At 34.7% G+C, this 17,008-nt stretch overlaps 1 protein-coding gene across 4 annotated transcripts; it reads right to left on the bottom strand.

Moving 5' to 3' along the window:
- Nucleotides 1–3,219: 3,219 nt before the first annotated feature.
- On the bottom strand, nucleotides 3,220–4,559 carry LOC109340269 (protein SRC2-like). 4 transcript variants are annotated; one of them, XM_019577918.1, is made up of 2 exons: nucleotides 3,796–4,559; nucleotides 3,220–3,732 (listed from the first exon to the last, which is right to left on the bottom strand). In XM_019577918.1, the coding sequence occupies exons 1-2, from the start codon at nucleotides 4,437–4,439 to the stop codon at nucleotides 3,477–3,479; spliced, it is 900 nt and encodes a 299-aa protein (XP_019433463.1). In that variant the 5' UTR covers nucleotides 4,440–4,559; the 3' UTR covers nucleotides 3,220–3,476. The 4 variants fall into 4 exon arrangements, with proteins under 4 accessions (XP_019433463.1, XP_019433462.1, XP_019433461.1 ...); XM_019577917.1 differs by having other exon boundaries at nucleotides 3,220–3,729; nucleotides 3,793–4,559; XM_019577916.1 differs by having other exon boundaries at nucleotides 3,220–3,880; nucleotides 3,926–4,552.
- Between the last annotated feature and the right edge of the window lie 12,449 nt (nucleotides 4,560–17,008).

The following is a 17,008-nucleotide window of genomic DNA, read 5'->3' on the forward strand; positions in this document are numbered from 1 at the left end:
TCCTAAATCGAAAATGGGCTTAAAACAATGGGACTAAAACTAAAAACAGAATTACAAATAAAAACTCCTAAAATTAAAAATACAATATTCACTTCGGCACGTATCATCCACTTCTATAATGACTGAAATGTCCTTGGTGCTAAATAGGCATGGCAAAACGGGCCGCCCGACACGTTTAGCCCGCGCCCGCAATTGGTTAACGGACAAAAAGTCATGTCCTTCCCGTTTTAAAACGGGCTAACGAGCTAATGGGCGGCCCGCATGCATTTTGTAGAACACGGTCATTGACTCATTGTGGCTGTGGGTGGGTGAAATAAAAGAAATTGCAAATGTAAATATGTAAATATGTAAATATGTAAATATGTAATAATGTAAAGGAGTTTGGGCCACTGGGCCAAAATTAAAATTTTAAAGTGTTGAATGTAATGCTCGCGGAGCCCGTTTAAAATGCCCGCTAATAAAGCAGGCAAACGGGCCAGGCAATATGGGCTAATAGGCAAAAATACCATGTCCTGTCCGTATTTTTTTGCGGGCAATGCCCATATTGACATCCCTAGTGCTAAATATGATCTGAAAATGATTATAGATTTAATCATGCTAAATAATCTCAAATTAACTCATTTTAGGAATAATAGTCTAATAAAGTCTAAAATGCTAAACCATGTCAACAAAGTAAATTAGGCACCAAGAATCATCAATAATGATAAAATAAGATTTTGAATAGTGTGTAATATAGTGTTCATCAGCTCTCTAGAGGAGATGTTGTTGTATGTATCACGTACAACATCGCCCAGTGTGTGCTATTGAATCATACCGACATTCTACTATGCTCAGATATATAGTGCTCGAAAACGCAGTTAAATCCCAAAAAATGAGCACCTATTAAATTGTTACTATGAGGTAGTGTAGATTGGCACATTTACGTTCAAACTCTAAATGAAGTTGTAAAGTAGATAGCCAAATTGTGAAACATAGCTGACAGTGCAGAATATATATTTCCATCGTCTCCTCCCTATTGCTCTTCTTCTTCATCTTACCTATAGTCACATCACGACTTCAACATAGTAGACTCCCGCAAATCTAAGAATCAGTTTGTCGCTCTTTTCTACAAACATGTACTAGTTGATCACGATATGGATCGATGACAATGCAAGTGTCTTCAGATCTTCTCCGACGTGTGAAAGTCCAATACTACAGTATACGAGAAAATATTTTATTAATTTTTATATTTATTTTATTAAGAAATAATTTAAAATCAGAAGCATTAAATATTTCTTTCTGCGTTATCATTTCCTTCGGTGGACCCTCGAGATTCCATAGGGGCAACTTCTTCCAAGCATTCATTGATCTTATTGTAGGATTTGAGTTTGGGGTTTTTATTCTTTAGTTTTTTTGGTTAAAAAGATCTTCGAGGGGAGAGTCCAAGGCTTTATTATTATGGCTAAAAATGGGACTGTTTTAATGAACAGATGACACTTAGACAAGTTATATTATCCAGTCGGAGTATCATGACAACGGTCGATAGACTATTATAAATATCAAATCATTATTTAAAAATTAATTATAATATATATGATATTTATTAAATTTATGTATTATATGTAAGTAAATGGGTATGTCAATCTTCAAAGATTTCTTGATAACCTATGACATGACTTATTTAAATAAATAGGTTCTTAAAATGCATGAGTATGATGTAAAACCATTACATATTAAGCCTTATAAGATCGAATATAGGCTAGATTGTTCCTACTAAATGGTAGACATATTTCAACCTCTAATGAGAAGGGACGATTTCCCATTAGAATAATACATATATGTTATTTATTTATATACACATATGGTCACCAATCTCTTATTTTTAACTCAAATTCTGGCATATTTATTAATGATGTGCAGACATAATTTTTATACCATCAATTCTTATAAGAGTATTTCTCCTTCAGAGTGATTTTCCCAAATTAAGAATATCATCTTGTAAGTCACCTAATAATTCGACTTAGCTCGAATCAGATTATTTCATTGAAAGATACATGTAGTTTAACTAAATTATTTTTGATGCATGGACATTTATGCTTTGCAATTTTGCAATTGTATGTTTTTTTATAAAAATGGTAGAAATAAATCTTAAGTGATGTGGACATATGTGTAAGAAGAATAAATGAAATGAAGTTCAGACCAATTTTTAGAAGAAGATAGGGATAAAAAAAAGTATAAGCAAAACAATTAAGCTGAAAAGAAGGTGACCAACATTTTTAAATCATTGTAGAAGTAAAAGACCCTGCTTCCTTAAACAACCAATGTAAAAAACTATACAATGTCAGTTGTCAAAAATAATGGAGGTTATAAGTTGAGTTAGCCAAACATTAGACTTCAACTCTCTTCTTAAAATCTCCATTCCTTTTAATTCCTATTCTATCAAATCTAAAATCATATTGTTTTCGTTTTCGGACTGATTGTTTGCTCTATTCAAATATAAAGTCCCACCTTACATATTGAAGTCAATGAAATCATTGCTTTGACTTATATTTTTTCTACCAGAAAAGGAAAAAATACTCCTTTTCTTTTCTTCTAAATTTTGAAGCAATGATTTTTCAGACGCCCAGTTATGTATGGCTGAAAATTTCTATACATATGAAAAGAAATAGAATTGTAACCATATATACATTCAACGGTATATGCATAGAAATAAGTATATTCCACCAACAAAATGATATTGACACAAGTTGCAGAAGACAATCTCGCTTCTTGTCAAACTAGCAATCAGGAATTTAGGATCGTCATTGTTTTTGGCAGAAAGACAACTCCATGATAAAGAATTCAAGACATAGAAATGAGGTTAAAAGTCAGAGACAACTTTTGAAATAACATTTATAAATCCTTAATTGTGTATAAGGGACTTATGTTTCTACCAAGAGGTCAAATGACCAAGCTCTTCATAGTCTTGCGCGCCTAAAAAGCTAATTACATACACAATACTAATTATTTTGACAGAAAACCACAGTAGGATAATTGAGCAGCAGCGATAAATGAGAGAATTATATAAGTAGGGTCTCCCTTAGGCTGAATCTCTTACGAGTAAAATGACCTTACAACTTTTCCCCCGATCACATATACCAAAATGCTATTATCACAAAGGATGCGCTCAACGAGCTTAAAGGTATTCAAAGAAGTAAGCTTTCTATGCTTGAGTTATCATTTGACTAAGCTACTAAGTTCTTTTCTTTGTTCTAGATTTTTTTATATGAGCATGTAAGAATCACCCCCAAGACATGAAAACAATAAGTTGTAAATATCACCCTCGAACATGATATGTTACCTAACTAACAATCAAACAAAATAAGTAGAGATGTCATTTATATATATCCATGATATATAAAATACTGTTATGAGTCATGTTAAATAAACAACCGCAAACAACAATAGGGTAATCCGTAATCCGAAAAACAAAAACAAGACAAATAAATAGAAAATACTTAAAAATCAAATCCACCAGCATCATCAAAGCCAGCATCATAATCAGCCACGTCAGACACCATGTCCCCTATCAAAAGCCCACCAAGAGCACCCCCAAGCAACCCGGCTCCCAAACCCATTCCAAATTTATTCTTCTTCTTTCCCTGTTGTTGGACCGGTGGATAACCATACCCCGACTGTTGAGGCTGTGGGTACCCATACCCATATCCAGGCTGTTGCGGATAACCATATCCCGGTTGTTGGATTGGTGGGTAACCATAACCCGATTGTTGAGGTGGTGGGTATCCATACCCATGCTGTTGGGGAGGTGCAGCATAAGGCACAGCACCATGTGGAGGTGGTGCTGTGCTCGATCCCCACGCCCCACCAGCAGGGTAGGCCATCACTGGCTCCTGCTTTGATCCTGTAGCCGACGGAGGATAACTCATCGGCTGCTCCTGCTTTGAACTCGCCGCCGGTGGTGGGTAAGCTGTCGCCGGAGGTGGATAAGCTGCCGCCGGAGGTGGATAAGCAGCTCCTGGTACCGACTTCATCGGAGCGGCGACTTTATCGCCGAACTTATAAGATAAATTCAGCAGTCCCTTCGCCTTCCCCGATTGCGTCCTCACCTGATAGCTGACATGGCGAAAAGACCCGTCACCGGGGTTCTCAATGAGTTCCTTCACAGGAACATAAACGGTGCCGATTAAGGTATTACCGGCAAAGGTCCGTTCAGAGAAGAGCTTAATCTCAAGAGACAAACGGTTCTGATGAGCCAAGGACTCATCAACCGTGAATTTCACCTGAAAATTCCATGTGGGGTTAGTGCCACCGTCTCTATGCACAGGTGTCTTCATCTTCTTAACGTTTTGGGAGTCGCCGGAGATCGAAACGACGGCGTAGACATCCATCTTGGATAAGAGATTAACATCTTTGATGTCCTTTGCAGACACGACGTTGAGTTCTAAGGTTCTGTATTCCATCAATAATTGCAACGATTGAAGAAAAATCGGCGAATGTTTAGAGAGGTTTTTGTTTTGTATTTAGAAAATAGAATTGGTTTGGTAATAGTATATGCTTGGTGATTGAATATATACGAGTTTTGGAGATAAGGGTAAACGTGTTTTGGAACCTTCTAAGAATGTAGGTATTAAATTGACGCGTAAACTTCTATATTAGATAACTTCTTTGTTACTCACTTTTTTAGCTTTGGCTCTTTTTTGTTTAGTTTATCTGTATTTTCTCCTCCTTAAATTTTAGGAAAATCCACTAATTTAAATTATTGATTTTTTTTTAATATTTTAAGAGTAATAAACAATTTTGGTAGTTAAAGTTTTCATGTGCATTAATTTAAATTCAAAATGTTCCTCAAGTATATTAAGAATCAAATTAATGCATTTTATTATGGTGATGATTAATTTTTGGACCATGTTAATATTATTGGTAACTATTTTAACTCATGTGGGTGATATTTAAGTAATAGTTTAAATTTTTATAAATTGATTTGAAATATTGATAATAAAATGGTAATAAATTTTGATAAAATTAAAATAAGCATAATAAATTATTATATAAAATAATATTTTATTATTTATTTCAATTGTCTCTTAAAATAATAATAATAAAATGATGATTTATGCATTATTGTTTCATTTAATTCATTTTTTAGTTTTATCCTTATATTGTTAACAAAACTTATTTAAGTGTTGGGATAAAATAAATTATATTAAAATTGAATTTGAAATTCTAAGTACTTATGAATAGTCATTTACTTTATAAATATTAAATATATGTGTTAAAGAGAATGATTTTAAAGAAGAAGAAATAATAAAACTTTATTTAATTTCTTACAAGACTTCCACAAAATATGGTATAATCCGGATCGAAGTCCAAATAATATAAAAGTCAATTCATCATCATCATTTTTGTTTAGTTATAAAATGCACATAGTTCTAAAAAGATATTGCTTAAATACAAAATAGCAAAAGAGAAGAGTGATTTCATAATTAAATTTTGTATGCAAATTTACAAATGAACAATTTATCAAATCTCATGTATAATTAGTTAATTAAGAGTAAATTATACCAATATTCATTAAAGTTTAACTTAATTGCACTAATCATTATTTTTTGTTTAAAAATTTATACTCACTTCATAGAAACATAGCCAATATAATGTATGTATATAAATTAAGAGTGATTTATATAGATTCAGAAATTAAAAGAATGATTTGTATAATTTTATTAAAATGAAAGGTGATCAATATAATTTGCTAATTGTACAATAGTTATGTTCTTAATGATTTACGGAGACAAGCAAGTCTCTAGTCAAATATAGCTTGCCAAACAGAAAGGTTTTAAAAAAAGTAAGAAAGGCATCAGCAAATAGATATTAGATACAAATAGAATATTTCATAAAAATATAATAATTATTCATTCAAATTTGTAAAAATCCTCAATTAATTCAATTTCAAATCTTTAATGTCCTGAAACTTATGAAGAGTATTGATTCATTTAAGGAATGATTTTAATTATAGATACCCATTTTCAGTTATTTGATAAATGAATTTAATATGTATGTTATAACAGTGTAAGTGTTTTTTACATTGTTAATAAATCATTCATCATATATATTAACTATTATTGACTCTCAAATAAAAATAATACAAATCAATGATTGATAACGTAACTATAATATAATTTTTTTCATATTAATGATACATAGATTTTAGACTCTTGATAAATTACAAATTTGCAACCATTCCGAACAAACTCTTAAAAGATGACGATTGAGGAAGAGAGGTGTGAAAAGGTAGGGTGGTCGGTGGTGTCTTTATTTTAAAGGCAAATAGTGAGTTGTAATTTGGGATGAAAATAGGGAGGAGAGTGTTCAAAAGTTTTTGATAAATTCGGAGTAGCAATGACTTGGAAACTGTTGGGTACTAAATTTATTCATTTGAGAAGCATTAAATAACCAAATAATTATCGGTCATTAAATATATAAAGGAAAGAAGTGGAATAGCCAAATGAGTACAAAGGCATGCCCGATATTTGTTAAGTAACTACTATCTTTACTTTGTGGTTAATGGAATCTTAAATTGATTATTAGACTATAATGATGTTACATGTTAAACAATATTTTTTTTTGTTATCACATATTAAACAATATTGATTTTACGGTTTGAAAAACTCTTATATATTAAACTTGAAACCAGATATTAACTCGGTTTAAGTATTGGATTAACGGATCAAATGTCGGATCAGATGACTTGATTCATTTGAAAGATCACTATTAAATAATTTTTTATTAAAAATATAAAATTTATTATTGTACAAATATATGATTAAACAACCAATAGCATATATTTTATCACAACAAATGTTACAAGTAAATTAAACACACCACCAAACAATATATTTTATGCTCTAATCAGAAGGACACAAATAAATTATCAATTTAAATAAAAAGTTATTCTGTTCAAACATAAAGTAACAAATAACAATCATACTACAATGATAAATGTAATAATAAATAAATTGAAACAACCAATTTTCCCCCTCTCGAAATGGTAATGTTTGACGTTATTTTAAAACTGATTGAAAAAACCAATTCAGACCAATGCAATTAATTGAATTGTCAATTTTATGTTTAAATTGATTAAGTCGAATCATTTATAAAAGTTTTGGTGTATAATTGTTTGGAAGAGCGGCTCACCTGTCTGAACTCAGTTTAATAAAGATCGTTTGAAATTTAAACAATTCCTTTTTTAATTATGTATTTATTATTATTTTTTCACATGAGATTATATCAACGCTATCCCTCTACATTTGAAATTCAAAATAATATTATCTTTATCCACTCCTGTAAGTTTAAACTTAACTTTTCTTTTTAGCATTATTTGATTTAAATTACTTCTTATATTTATTTTTTATACTGTTTTCAGTTTTTCAAAGTTAGTTGAAACATTTTTTCTGATTATTACAGTGCATGAAGATTCTGTTAATTTTTTCTTCTCAATATTTTAGTAACATTATTATTTTTTTTATATTATCTCACCTTTTGGGTAAGAAATTAATTCCTTTCGTGGAGTGCATAATAACTCTCTTAATAAGTGTCGCTCATATGAATCAAATATTTGACATTTTAGTCATCTTAATGATCTAACATGATCTTACACTACTAGACCAACGTTTTGTTGGTATCAATATTTTCATATGATTAGTTGCATAATGAATCTTTCATTAAAGTACCAAAATTGATTATTACCTATCTACTATGAGTTTATTTGCCAAATTCAAAATGCTTATTATCATTTCAAAATGATTCTTACTTTTCATAGCAAGATATCATGCTTAGTTTTACACCCATAATCATTCGACATTCAAATAATAACAAAATATTGACGTGCCACTTTATATTATTTTGAATTTTTTTAATTTAAAAAAGTTAAAAATACGGTTGGATAATTCCAAAATGATTCTGAATTACAAATTTATTAAATAAATATAAAAGATTTTGAAGAGTTAATGAAACCATTTATTATTTATGCATTAACAATGTTAAAAAGATTTTACATTGTCACCACATCATTTGTATGTCATCTGTAATTCTTAAATAAAAGTGATACATATGAATTATGGATAATTTACCACCAATATAATTTTTTTTACCCTAACTAAACAATTCGTAAATATTAAACTGTTAACAAAATCACATTTTCAAGGCATGAATCACACAAATTACTAAAAAAAGACAAGATGTTTGAATATGATGACTTCAAGTTTGGAATGTGAAGTATCTCATAAATGATGATTATTTGGTTTAAGACCGGTTTACCAATACCACTTGTCATCAGATATTATTTCTTAGTTCATCTTGTTCAAGTTTGATACTCAAGTTTATGTGTAAAGTTGGAGTATAAATTTGACTAGCAACATTGATATTACTGGTGACAATTCTAAGACTTGGGAGTAGGGCATATATTAAAAATTTAAATAACAAAAATCATACATAGTTCTATACAATGTATAAAAGTAAAACATGTTTTAACTACCACTATGTATTAATATTCAATTTTTTATTTTGCTCTTAACAATTTTTAATTTCTAAAACAATCATATAATCAAAGGTATTTATCATTAACAAAATAATCATTTATCTCACTTTAAATTGGATATTACTATAAATATAAAAAAATTATAACATAAAATACATATTCAATACAAAAAACATTCTAATTCTCTATAAAAAAAAATATAAAAAATGAAAAGATTAATATGAAAATCACCAAAATGTAAATATAACTATTCAAATAAATTACACGCTCAATATAAATTAATGTTAGAGTTGTTAAACATTTAATGTTCAATATAAGTCAATAAGGAGTCATTCATCTATGCATATCCCATTCAACCATACAACTTATTTTTCGTAATCTTCATAACTGAAAACTATCTTTATGCTGTTATTGTTGCAACATCTAAAATCATTGCAAACAAAATAAAATATAATAGAAACAAATCATAATAGAAATAATGAAATTATAAATTATAAAGATTTAAAGAGCGAAAAGAAACAATGAAACATAACAGAAACGATGAAACAAATAAAGAATAAAAGAAACGAAACAACGTTTGAAAGAAATTAATAGAAACACTGTAATAAAAATAGTGTTAAATATATATTCAAACAATGAAATGAAAATTTAATGAAACAAACAAATAACAAAAGGAAATAGCTTTATTCAAATGCAACAAATAGAAACAATAAAATTGAAATAATGAAATGGAAACAATGTTATGATAATAGAAAAACTGAAATACAAAATAAAAACAACGAAATAGAAAATGGTAAAGGGCTAAAAAAACAACCAATTAGCTAAAAAATAAAACAATATTTGAAGACAATACTTAGTCTCTAGCTACTATTATTGTATGTAGGTAATATATAAATTTCTTTAAAAAAATCATAGAGTAATAATATATACTATTAAGTATTACAAAATAGAACATAATATTAATGCATTGTCAGTGTAAAGATTTATACACATGTATCATCTACAATTTATTTTGAATTATTTTTTTCGAATAAATAATGATGATTAAAAGAATAGTGTATGATATGCTGACAATATATAAAATTTTTACACTATTAATATATACATTTTTCTTTTAAAAAATATATAACTTAAAAAAAATCAGGGTCACCACCCCATGGCACAGTCCCTGGATAATACAATAGTCAATGGTGCAAGAAATGAAAATGGAGTAAGGTAAGTTGGCATTAGCCTCAGAATCTCTAGAAATTATACGCTCTAAATTAAGCCAGTGAATTTGAAAATTGTTTTTCATGGTATACAGATATTGTCCCAATAAATGTTACATTGTCTTATATATTGCCAGGTTCATTATATGGGCCCAATTGCAATAGGCAATAATGTAAATTAAGGTTAGGAATGTCACCGATGTGTTTATGATAGTATGAGATGATTTTTTGGTACTAATAAGTGTATACTCTCATCTATAAGGTGATGAATTGTTCCCTTTCAGGATGTATGACTGTATCTTTCAACAAGTGTTGCTTACATAAATAAATTTATTACCTTTTGACCATCTTAGAGATTTAATAAAGTTTTATACTATTAGACCAACACATTATTCGTATAACATGAGATGATCAAATCCTTAATTCCTCATCACTATTTTTTGCTGAGACTCTTGCCAGTTTTCTGGTGGGAGCTTTTACGTAGACTTAATTAGGTAACACTCAACCATAACTTTTATGATTGTGATTTGGTTCATATTTAGAATTTGTATAAGAGATATCATAATTATAATGAGTATGATTTGACTTAAATTTAGAATTTAAATAAGTGATATTATAACTATAATGATTTTGATTTGATCTAAATTTGAAAGATTTTGGTAAGGGAATACTTGGATTTAAGCAGATAATTATTAATTATGATTCACCATTCTTTTCTAGAAATCATTTTCAAATAAAGATAGTGTAATATTTCAAATCTTGTTCAAATATATATTTCCCTTTATTTAGTAGAAACCTCATACTAATCTACCTAGTGTGTTATTCCATCATTGCAAAGTAAATAAATATAAAAAAGGACGTATTATCACTCTCCTATTGCATGGTAAATAGTTATGGCTATAGAATAGTATATTTAATTTTTAAATATAGCTTGAGCGTTGTGCCATATCTCTTTATTTTCTCTTTTAATTCTTCTTCTCATCTCCCTATACTCATATGTGAACGAGGTTTCTTGTTTATATAATGTAAATTTCAAAACTTGGAGGATAAGACTTTGAGAAGATATTGGAGATTCCTTAGAGAGTATAATTTTAGAGGTTAAAATTTTATTTATTATTCTTTGGTAGCCATAACTATATTTCAACTTATTTATGTATGTAATGCATGTTTACGCGTTAAATGAAGAATTTAACAAGATGCTAACGATACATATGTGAAGTTGGTTTGCCTTCCAATGAATAACACTCGTCAAACGTAGTATTAACAAGGTAATATTTGCTAAACCAAACACACATTGTTGATATAAGTAGCAACCAGATTAGTTATTATCCAATGTGAGATCCACAATAAGATTGGCTTAATTCATAAGTTAAACTAGAATATGTGTTGTCCACTCAACTAGCAAAGTGTTGTATAATATACAATTCATAAGATGAACTAGTATCTCCGGCTTGAAATCTACATGTGGGTTGGTTGAGGAAGGAAAATGTTCCCAACGTGATTAAATAGGACATTGGAAAATGATATATACATGAATTACTTGAAGGATTAGAAGAAGGGAAATGAGACTTCCACTTCATGGTCTAAAAGGAGTATATCATTTGCTAAGGGTGAAGTGAACATAAATGTTGGAAATGACGCAAGAGTTGTTGCTTAAGTATACTATATTTTATTTGTGGTTTCTGCTTTAGTTATTGAACTAGATAATTGCTATTGGTGTCGACTATTTCTAGGAATATTACTTTTATTTTTTCTTTGGACAAAAAAGACTTTTCATTTATAAAAAAAGACAAAGTTGTTCTACTTATTTAAACAATTTATTTTATGCTAGCTCACAATTAAGTAACAGATTTTGTTTCCTTGTAAATATCAATCTCTAAACATAAATGCCAAAAGTGTCAAAATTAACAATTTGAGCCCAAAATTATTCATATTGCCACTTTGACCATATAAATGAAAAACATATCTACAAACTCCAACAAAATGGATATTTGGAGACTTTTGATTCTAAATCATTTGGCACGTGTGAATCTTGTTTATTAGGAAACATGGTTACGTCCCATTAAAAGACAAGAAACAATGATACTATGTTTGTTTTACTTCATCATGTTTACTAATGATTTTAGTAGATACATATTTGTGTGTCTAATGTAAAATAAACCCAAAACCTTTAAAAAATTCAAGGATTTTAAGAATGAGGTAGAGAGCCAAATCGGTAAGAAAATTAAAGAACTTTGGTCAAATTGAGGTGGAAAAATTAAAGAATGATATAATTGAAAGGAGAAGTCGAAATTTGTTGGACATGATTTGATTGATAATGAGTCAATCAGATCTCTCCAACTCCTTCTCGGACATGTGTTCCTATCCGGCGAACCAAAGGTCATGTTTAAACGCCGAGGTGGCCCCACTTGTTGGGACCACCGAAGTTGACCCAGGGGACAACATGCCTTCCGTACTCCACCAACCTACCTGCCAGCACGATAGACGGGTTGCAGAACGGGAGCCTAACCAACCACAGGCTAGAAGACAAGAAGGGCACAGTGTACGATCCTGCAGACCGCCTGACACGGGAAAAGCAGCTCCCGACAACACCTTTGGTCGGCCACGCGTCGCACCACCAGCCAAGAACCCAAGGTCAACTCTCACTCCTATAAATAGGAGTACCCACCAACAGGAAGTAACCTTAACCTCAACTCCTTGACTCTCTAATATTATTCTTCTTGTCACTCACTCTCTCTACTTCATATACTGACTTGATCGTCGGAGAACCTTTTCAGGTACCTCCACCGGCGGGTCCAACTCTCTTGCTACCTCCTGCCACCTCGACGACCACTTCCTACCTCTTCATCAATATCCGATTCATCATTGTCCATACCTTTGTGTTCTGATAAAGAACAAAGATGAATAAGAACCATTAACTAATATAGTCTATCATTCTAATTATGCTAACTGATTAACACTAGAATTTATTTGACAATTCTAAAACATGGTAATGCCAAAGGAGGATTATTTTTTAGCCTAGAAACTTCAAATAAAACCATCTTGCAAACGGAGTTTAATTTAAACCATTTTTCTGGGAAAACTACACATGAAGCTCGTCATATTTCCCTTATATGAGAAGTCTAATGAAACAAAATAGTGATATTTTGTCAGATAATTAAATGTTCAGACATATGTACCAAAAATACAAATGCAGTAGATACACTGTTGATGGTTAACCTCGACTAGCAGTGGTTTGCGATTGGAACGAGAGTTTCCAAGCTTATAAGAAAGAAATGTCACAAGAAGTTTGTCCCCACATAGATTTAAGGAAAGAAATGTCACAAGAAGTTTGTCCCCACATAGATTTAAGGAAAGAAATGTCACAAATACAATATTAATGTTTCTCATTTAATTGACTTATTTATCTTATTTTATATAGAGATTATTTTCAACCTAATTTTTTTTCTGAGGATCGATTCAACCTCTGATTAAAAAGATATATCTTGGTTCTATTTTATTTCTTCAACAAGTTTAGTAATGAGCATAACGACTCTATTGTTCCGATGGAAAAAAAGCCTATGATTAGCTTTTCAGAAAATTCACAAACGAACAATTTCAACGAAATCTTTCAATTTTTTATTTTACTATGTTCAACTCTATGTATTCTTCTATCCATAGAGTTTGTATCGAGTAAAATATATACTTTGGCTTTCGTGTATGAAGTCCTTTCCACTCACCTTGTCCAACTCCCACGCCCCCGCCCTACTAAGCCTGGCCCAATAGACCGATCCAAATATTGTGACTACCACAGTATGTTCGACCACCTAACCAATGACTGCACTCAGCTCCGAGATACCATCGAAGACCTCATACAGGCAGGTTACCTGCAACGATTCATCGTAGGATTAGAACAGCGCCGGCGGTCACCACAGCCCCGCCGCCCAGAACCCCCAAGAAGACGGTCCCCCCCACAGTTTCAACAACGGCAACCTACTCCACGTCCTCAAACGGATAGGCCCCAAACAGACAATCGGCGCCCACGGAGCCCAGTCGATATCAACACCATCTCCGGGGGTTTTGCCGCCGGAGGGACCTCGAGGACCGCCCAAAAAAGGTACGTAAGAGAGGTGATGCACGTTGCTGCCAGAGACAAGCAGAGACAACATTACAGATCCACCCCCCATCACTTTTGACGACCGCGACTATGAAGGTGTCGTCCGAGGCCACGATGACCCTCTTGTCATCACCGCCAAACTCAACAACAAAAAGGTTAGTCGCTTGTTCATTGATCAAGGTAGCTCGGCTGACGTTATTTTTCAGGATCTGTTCGACAAAATGGAGCTCCGAGACCGCGACCTCCTACCTTATGATGGACAATTGGTCAGATTTTCCGACCAGGGAATCACTCCCAGGGGGTACGTAGAGATTTGGCTTACTGTCGGCGACCACCCAATGAGCAGAACCGTCCAAACAAAGTTCCTGGTCGTCCACTGTGATTCTGCATATAACGCCATTATTGGACGGCCAACTTTGAACAGGCTGGGAGCCATCGTCTCAACACCCCACCTCTGCATGAAATTCCTCTCCATCAATCTCCAAGTCTGCACCGTCAAAGGAGACCAGCACTCAGCCCGCAGCTGCTACCAGATGAGCCTCCGCCCCCATTTCACCAAGCCGCACGTTCCTCCCTCCAAAAGACCTCGGAGCGTGCAGATGGTAGAGTTGGACGTCCGGGCGGACGAAGGGGACCTACGACCACAACCACAAGGAGACAAAACAGCTCTGCAACTGGGCCAATTACCAGGGCAGGTGGTATACCTTGGCAGCTCCCTCCCATCAAATCAAAAGTCCCGACTGGAAACGGCGCTAAAGGCCAACCAGGACCTCTTCGCCTGGTCTGCAGTAGATATGCCAGGCATCAACCCTTCTTTCACCTGCCACCGACTGACGACAAAACCAGGGGCCAGACCAGTGGCGCAGCGAAGACGAAAAATGGGGACGGACAGGGCTAAAGAAGTTGTTGCTAAAGTAACCGAGTTGTTAGAGGCGGGTTTCATCCGCGAAATCACCTACACCACATGGTTGGCAAATGTCGTCCTGGTGAAAAAGCCCTCAGGAAAATGGCGGATGTGCGTGGACTACACCGACCTCAATAAGGTATGCCCTAAAGACCCTTATCCTCTCCCAAACATTGATCATTTGGTGGATAATTCTTCAGGATATCAGTACTTGTCCTTCATGGACGCATACTCCGGCTACAATCAGATCCCGATGTACCCTCCGGACCAAGAAAAGACTACATTCATTACTGATCGGGCCGCCTACTGCTACACGGTCATGCCTTTCGGTTTGAAGAATGCGGGGGCAACATATCAAAGAATGATGAGCAAAGTGTTCGCCGGCCAGACCGGAGAACACATGGAGGTCTACATGGACGATATGATCGCCAAAAGCCTCCCCAGCGAGGATCATATCGCCATCTTGGAAAGCATTTTTCAACAACTCCGCAAGCACAACATGCAGCTAAACCCCGAAAAATGTACTTTCGGCGTAGAAGCAGGCAAGTTCCTCGGTTTCCTTCTAACCAGCCGGGGAATTGAAGCAAATCCTTCCAAGTGCCAGGCAATCATGGACATGAGAAGCCCCCGCACAGTCAAAGAGGTCCAACAATTAAACGGGCGGCTAGCCGCGCTGTCCAGGTTCCTCTCATCCGCTGTCGAGCATTCACTGCCGTTATTCCAATTGCTAAGGAAGAATAAGAAGTTTGAGTGGACTGAAAGTTGTGAAGCGGCGTTCAACACTTTCAAGAGATATCTAGCCGCCCCACCTATTCTCTCCAAGCCACTTCTAGAAGAAATCCTATATGTGTATCTGGCCGTATCCGATGGGGCAGTGGCAGCCGTACTAATCCGAGAAACGACGGAAGGTCAAAATCCGGTCTATTTCACAAGCAAAGCCCTGCAAGGCCCAGAGTTAAAATACCAAAAGCTAGAAAAAGTGGCGTATGCGTTATTGGTCGCCACACGAAGATTACGCCAGTACTTCTAGTCTCATACAACTGTACTTCCAGTCTCATACAACAGTCGTCAGGACTAATCAGCCAATCAGGCAAATCTTGCACAAGCCAGAATTAGCTGGGCGGATGATCGCGTGGTCGATAGAACTTTCCCAGTTCGACATCCATTTCGAACCCCGCACGGCCATCAAGAGCCAGGTCTTATCTGATTTCGTGGCAGAGCTAGCCGCACCAGAGGGCGATCCAGAGCAGATATGGACCATCTTTGTCGATGGGTCTTCTAACCCGAAGGGTAGCGGGGCTGGCATTCTGTTGGAGAATGGACAGGGAATAACCATCGAACACTCCCTTACTTTCACATTTCCAACATCAAACAACCAGGCAGAATATGAGGCGTGTATTACCGGGCTGCAGCTGGCAAAGGAAGTGGGCGCCCGAAAGGTATTAATCTGCAGCGATTCTCAATTAGTTGTATCTCAAGTTTCAGGTGCATACCAAACCAAAGACGCCCTCCTCGGGAAATACCTGCTTAAAGTAAAGGAACTCATGGCCGACTTCGACGAAACAATCATTCAACATGTACCCCGAGAAAGCAACGCCCGAGCCGACATTTTGTACAAACTCGCCAGCACCAAATGCCTCAGGAACAACCGATCTGTAGTTCAGGGAACAATCTACCACCCAAGTGTCTTGGCAGTGGAACAGATAGAAATCCCGGATAACTGGATGGCCCCCTTTATCCGGTATATCCTCCACGGCACCGTGCCTCCCGACACGAAAGAAAAACAACGATTCCTTAGATGCTCCTCTTGGTATACCCTGCTCCACGGGATATTATACCGACGAGGATTCACCGCCCCCTTACTCAAATGCCTTGGTCCAGAACAGGCGGATTATGTCCTCAGAGAAGTGCACGAGGGGAGTTGTGGGCATCATTTGGGCGCCGCCTCACTCACTAAAAAGGTGCTACGTGCCGGGTACTACTGGCCCACCATAGAAAAAGACGCGGCCAACCTCACTCGGAAATGCACCCGTTGCCATTTGTTCGCCGACCTCCACAAAGCCTCGCCAGAAGAACTAACCACAACGCAAGCACCTTGGCCTTTTTGCAAGTGGGACATGGACATCCTGGGGCCCTTCCCGCAAGCAGCAGGGCAACTGAAGTTTCTGATTGTCGCCGTCGATTATTTTACTAAGTGGATAGAGGCGGAAGCCTTGGCTACCATCACCTCGGCAAACATCCAGAAATTCACCTGGCGAAACATAATCACTCGCTTCGGCATCCCATCC

Source organism: Lupinus angustifolius, unplaced genomic scaffold (assembly GCF_001865875.1).
Source record: "Lupinus angustifolius cultivar Tanjil unplaced genomic scaffold, LupAngTanjil_v1.0 Scaffold_151_37, whole genome shotgun sequence".
NCBI lineage: Eukaryota > Viridiplantae > Streptophyta > Magnoliopsida > Fabales > Fabaceae > Lupinus > Lupinus angustifolius.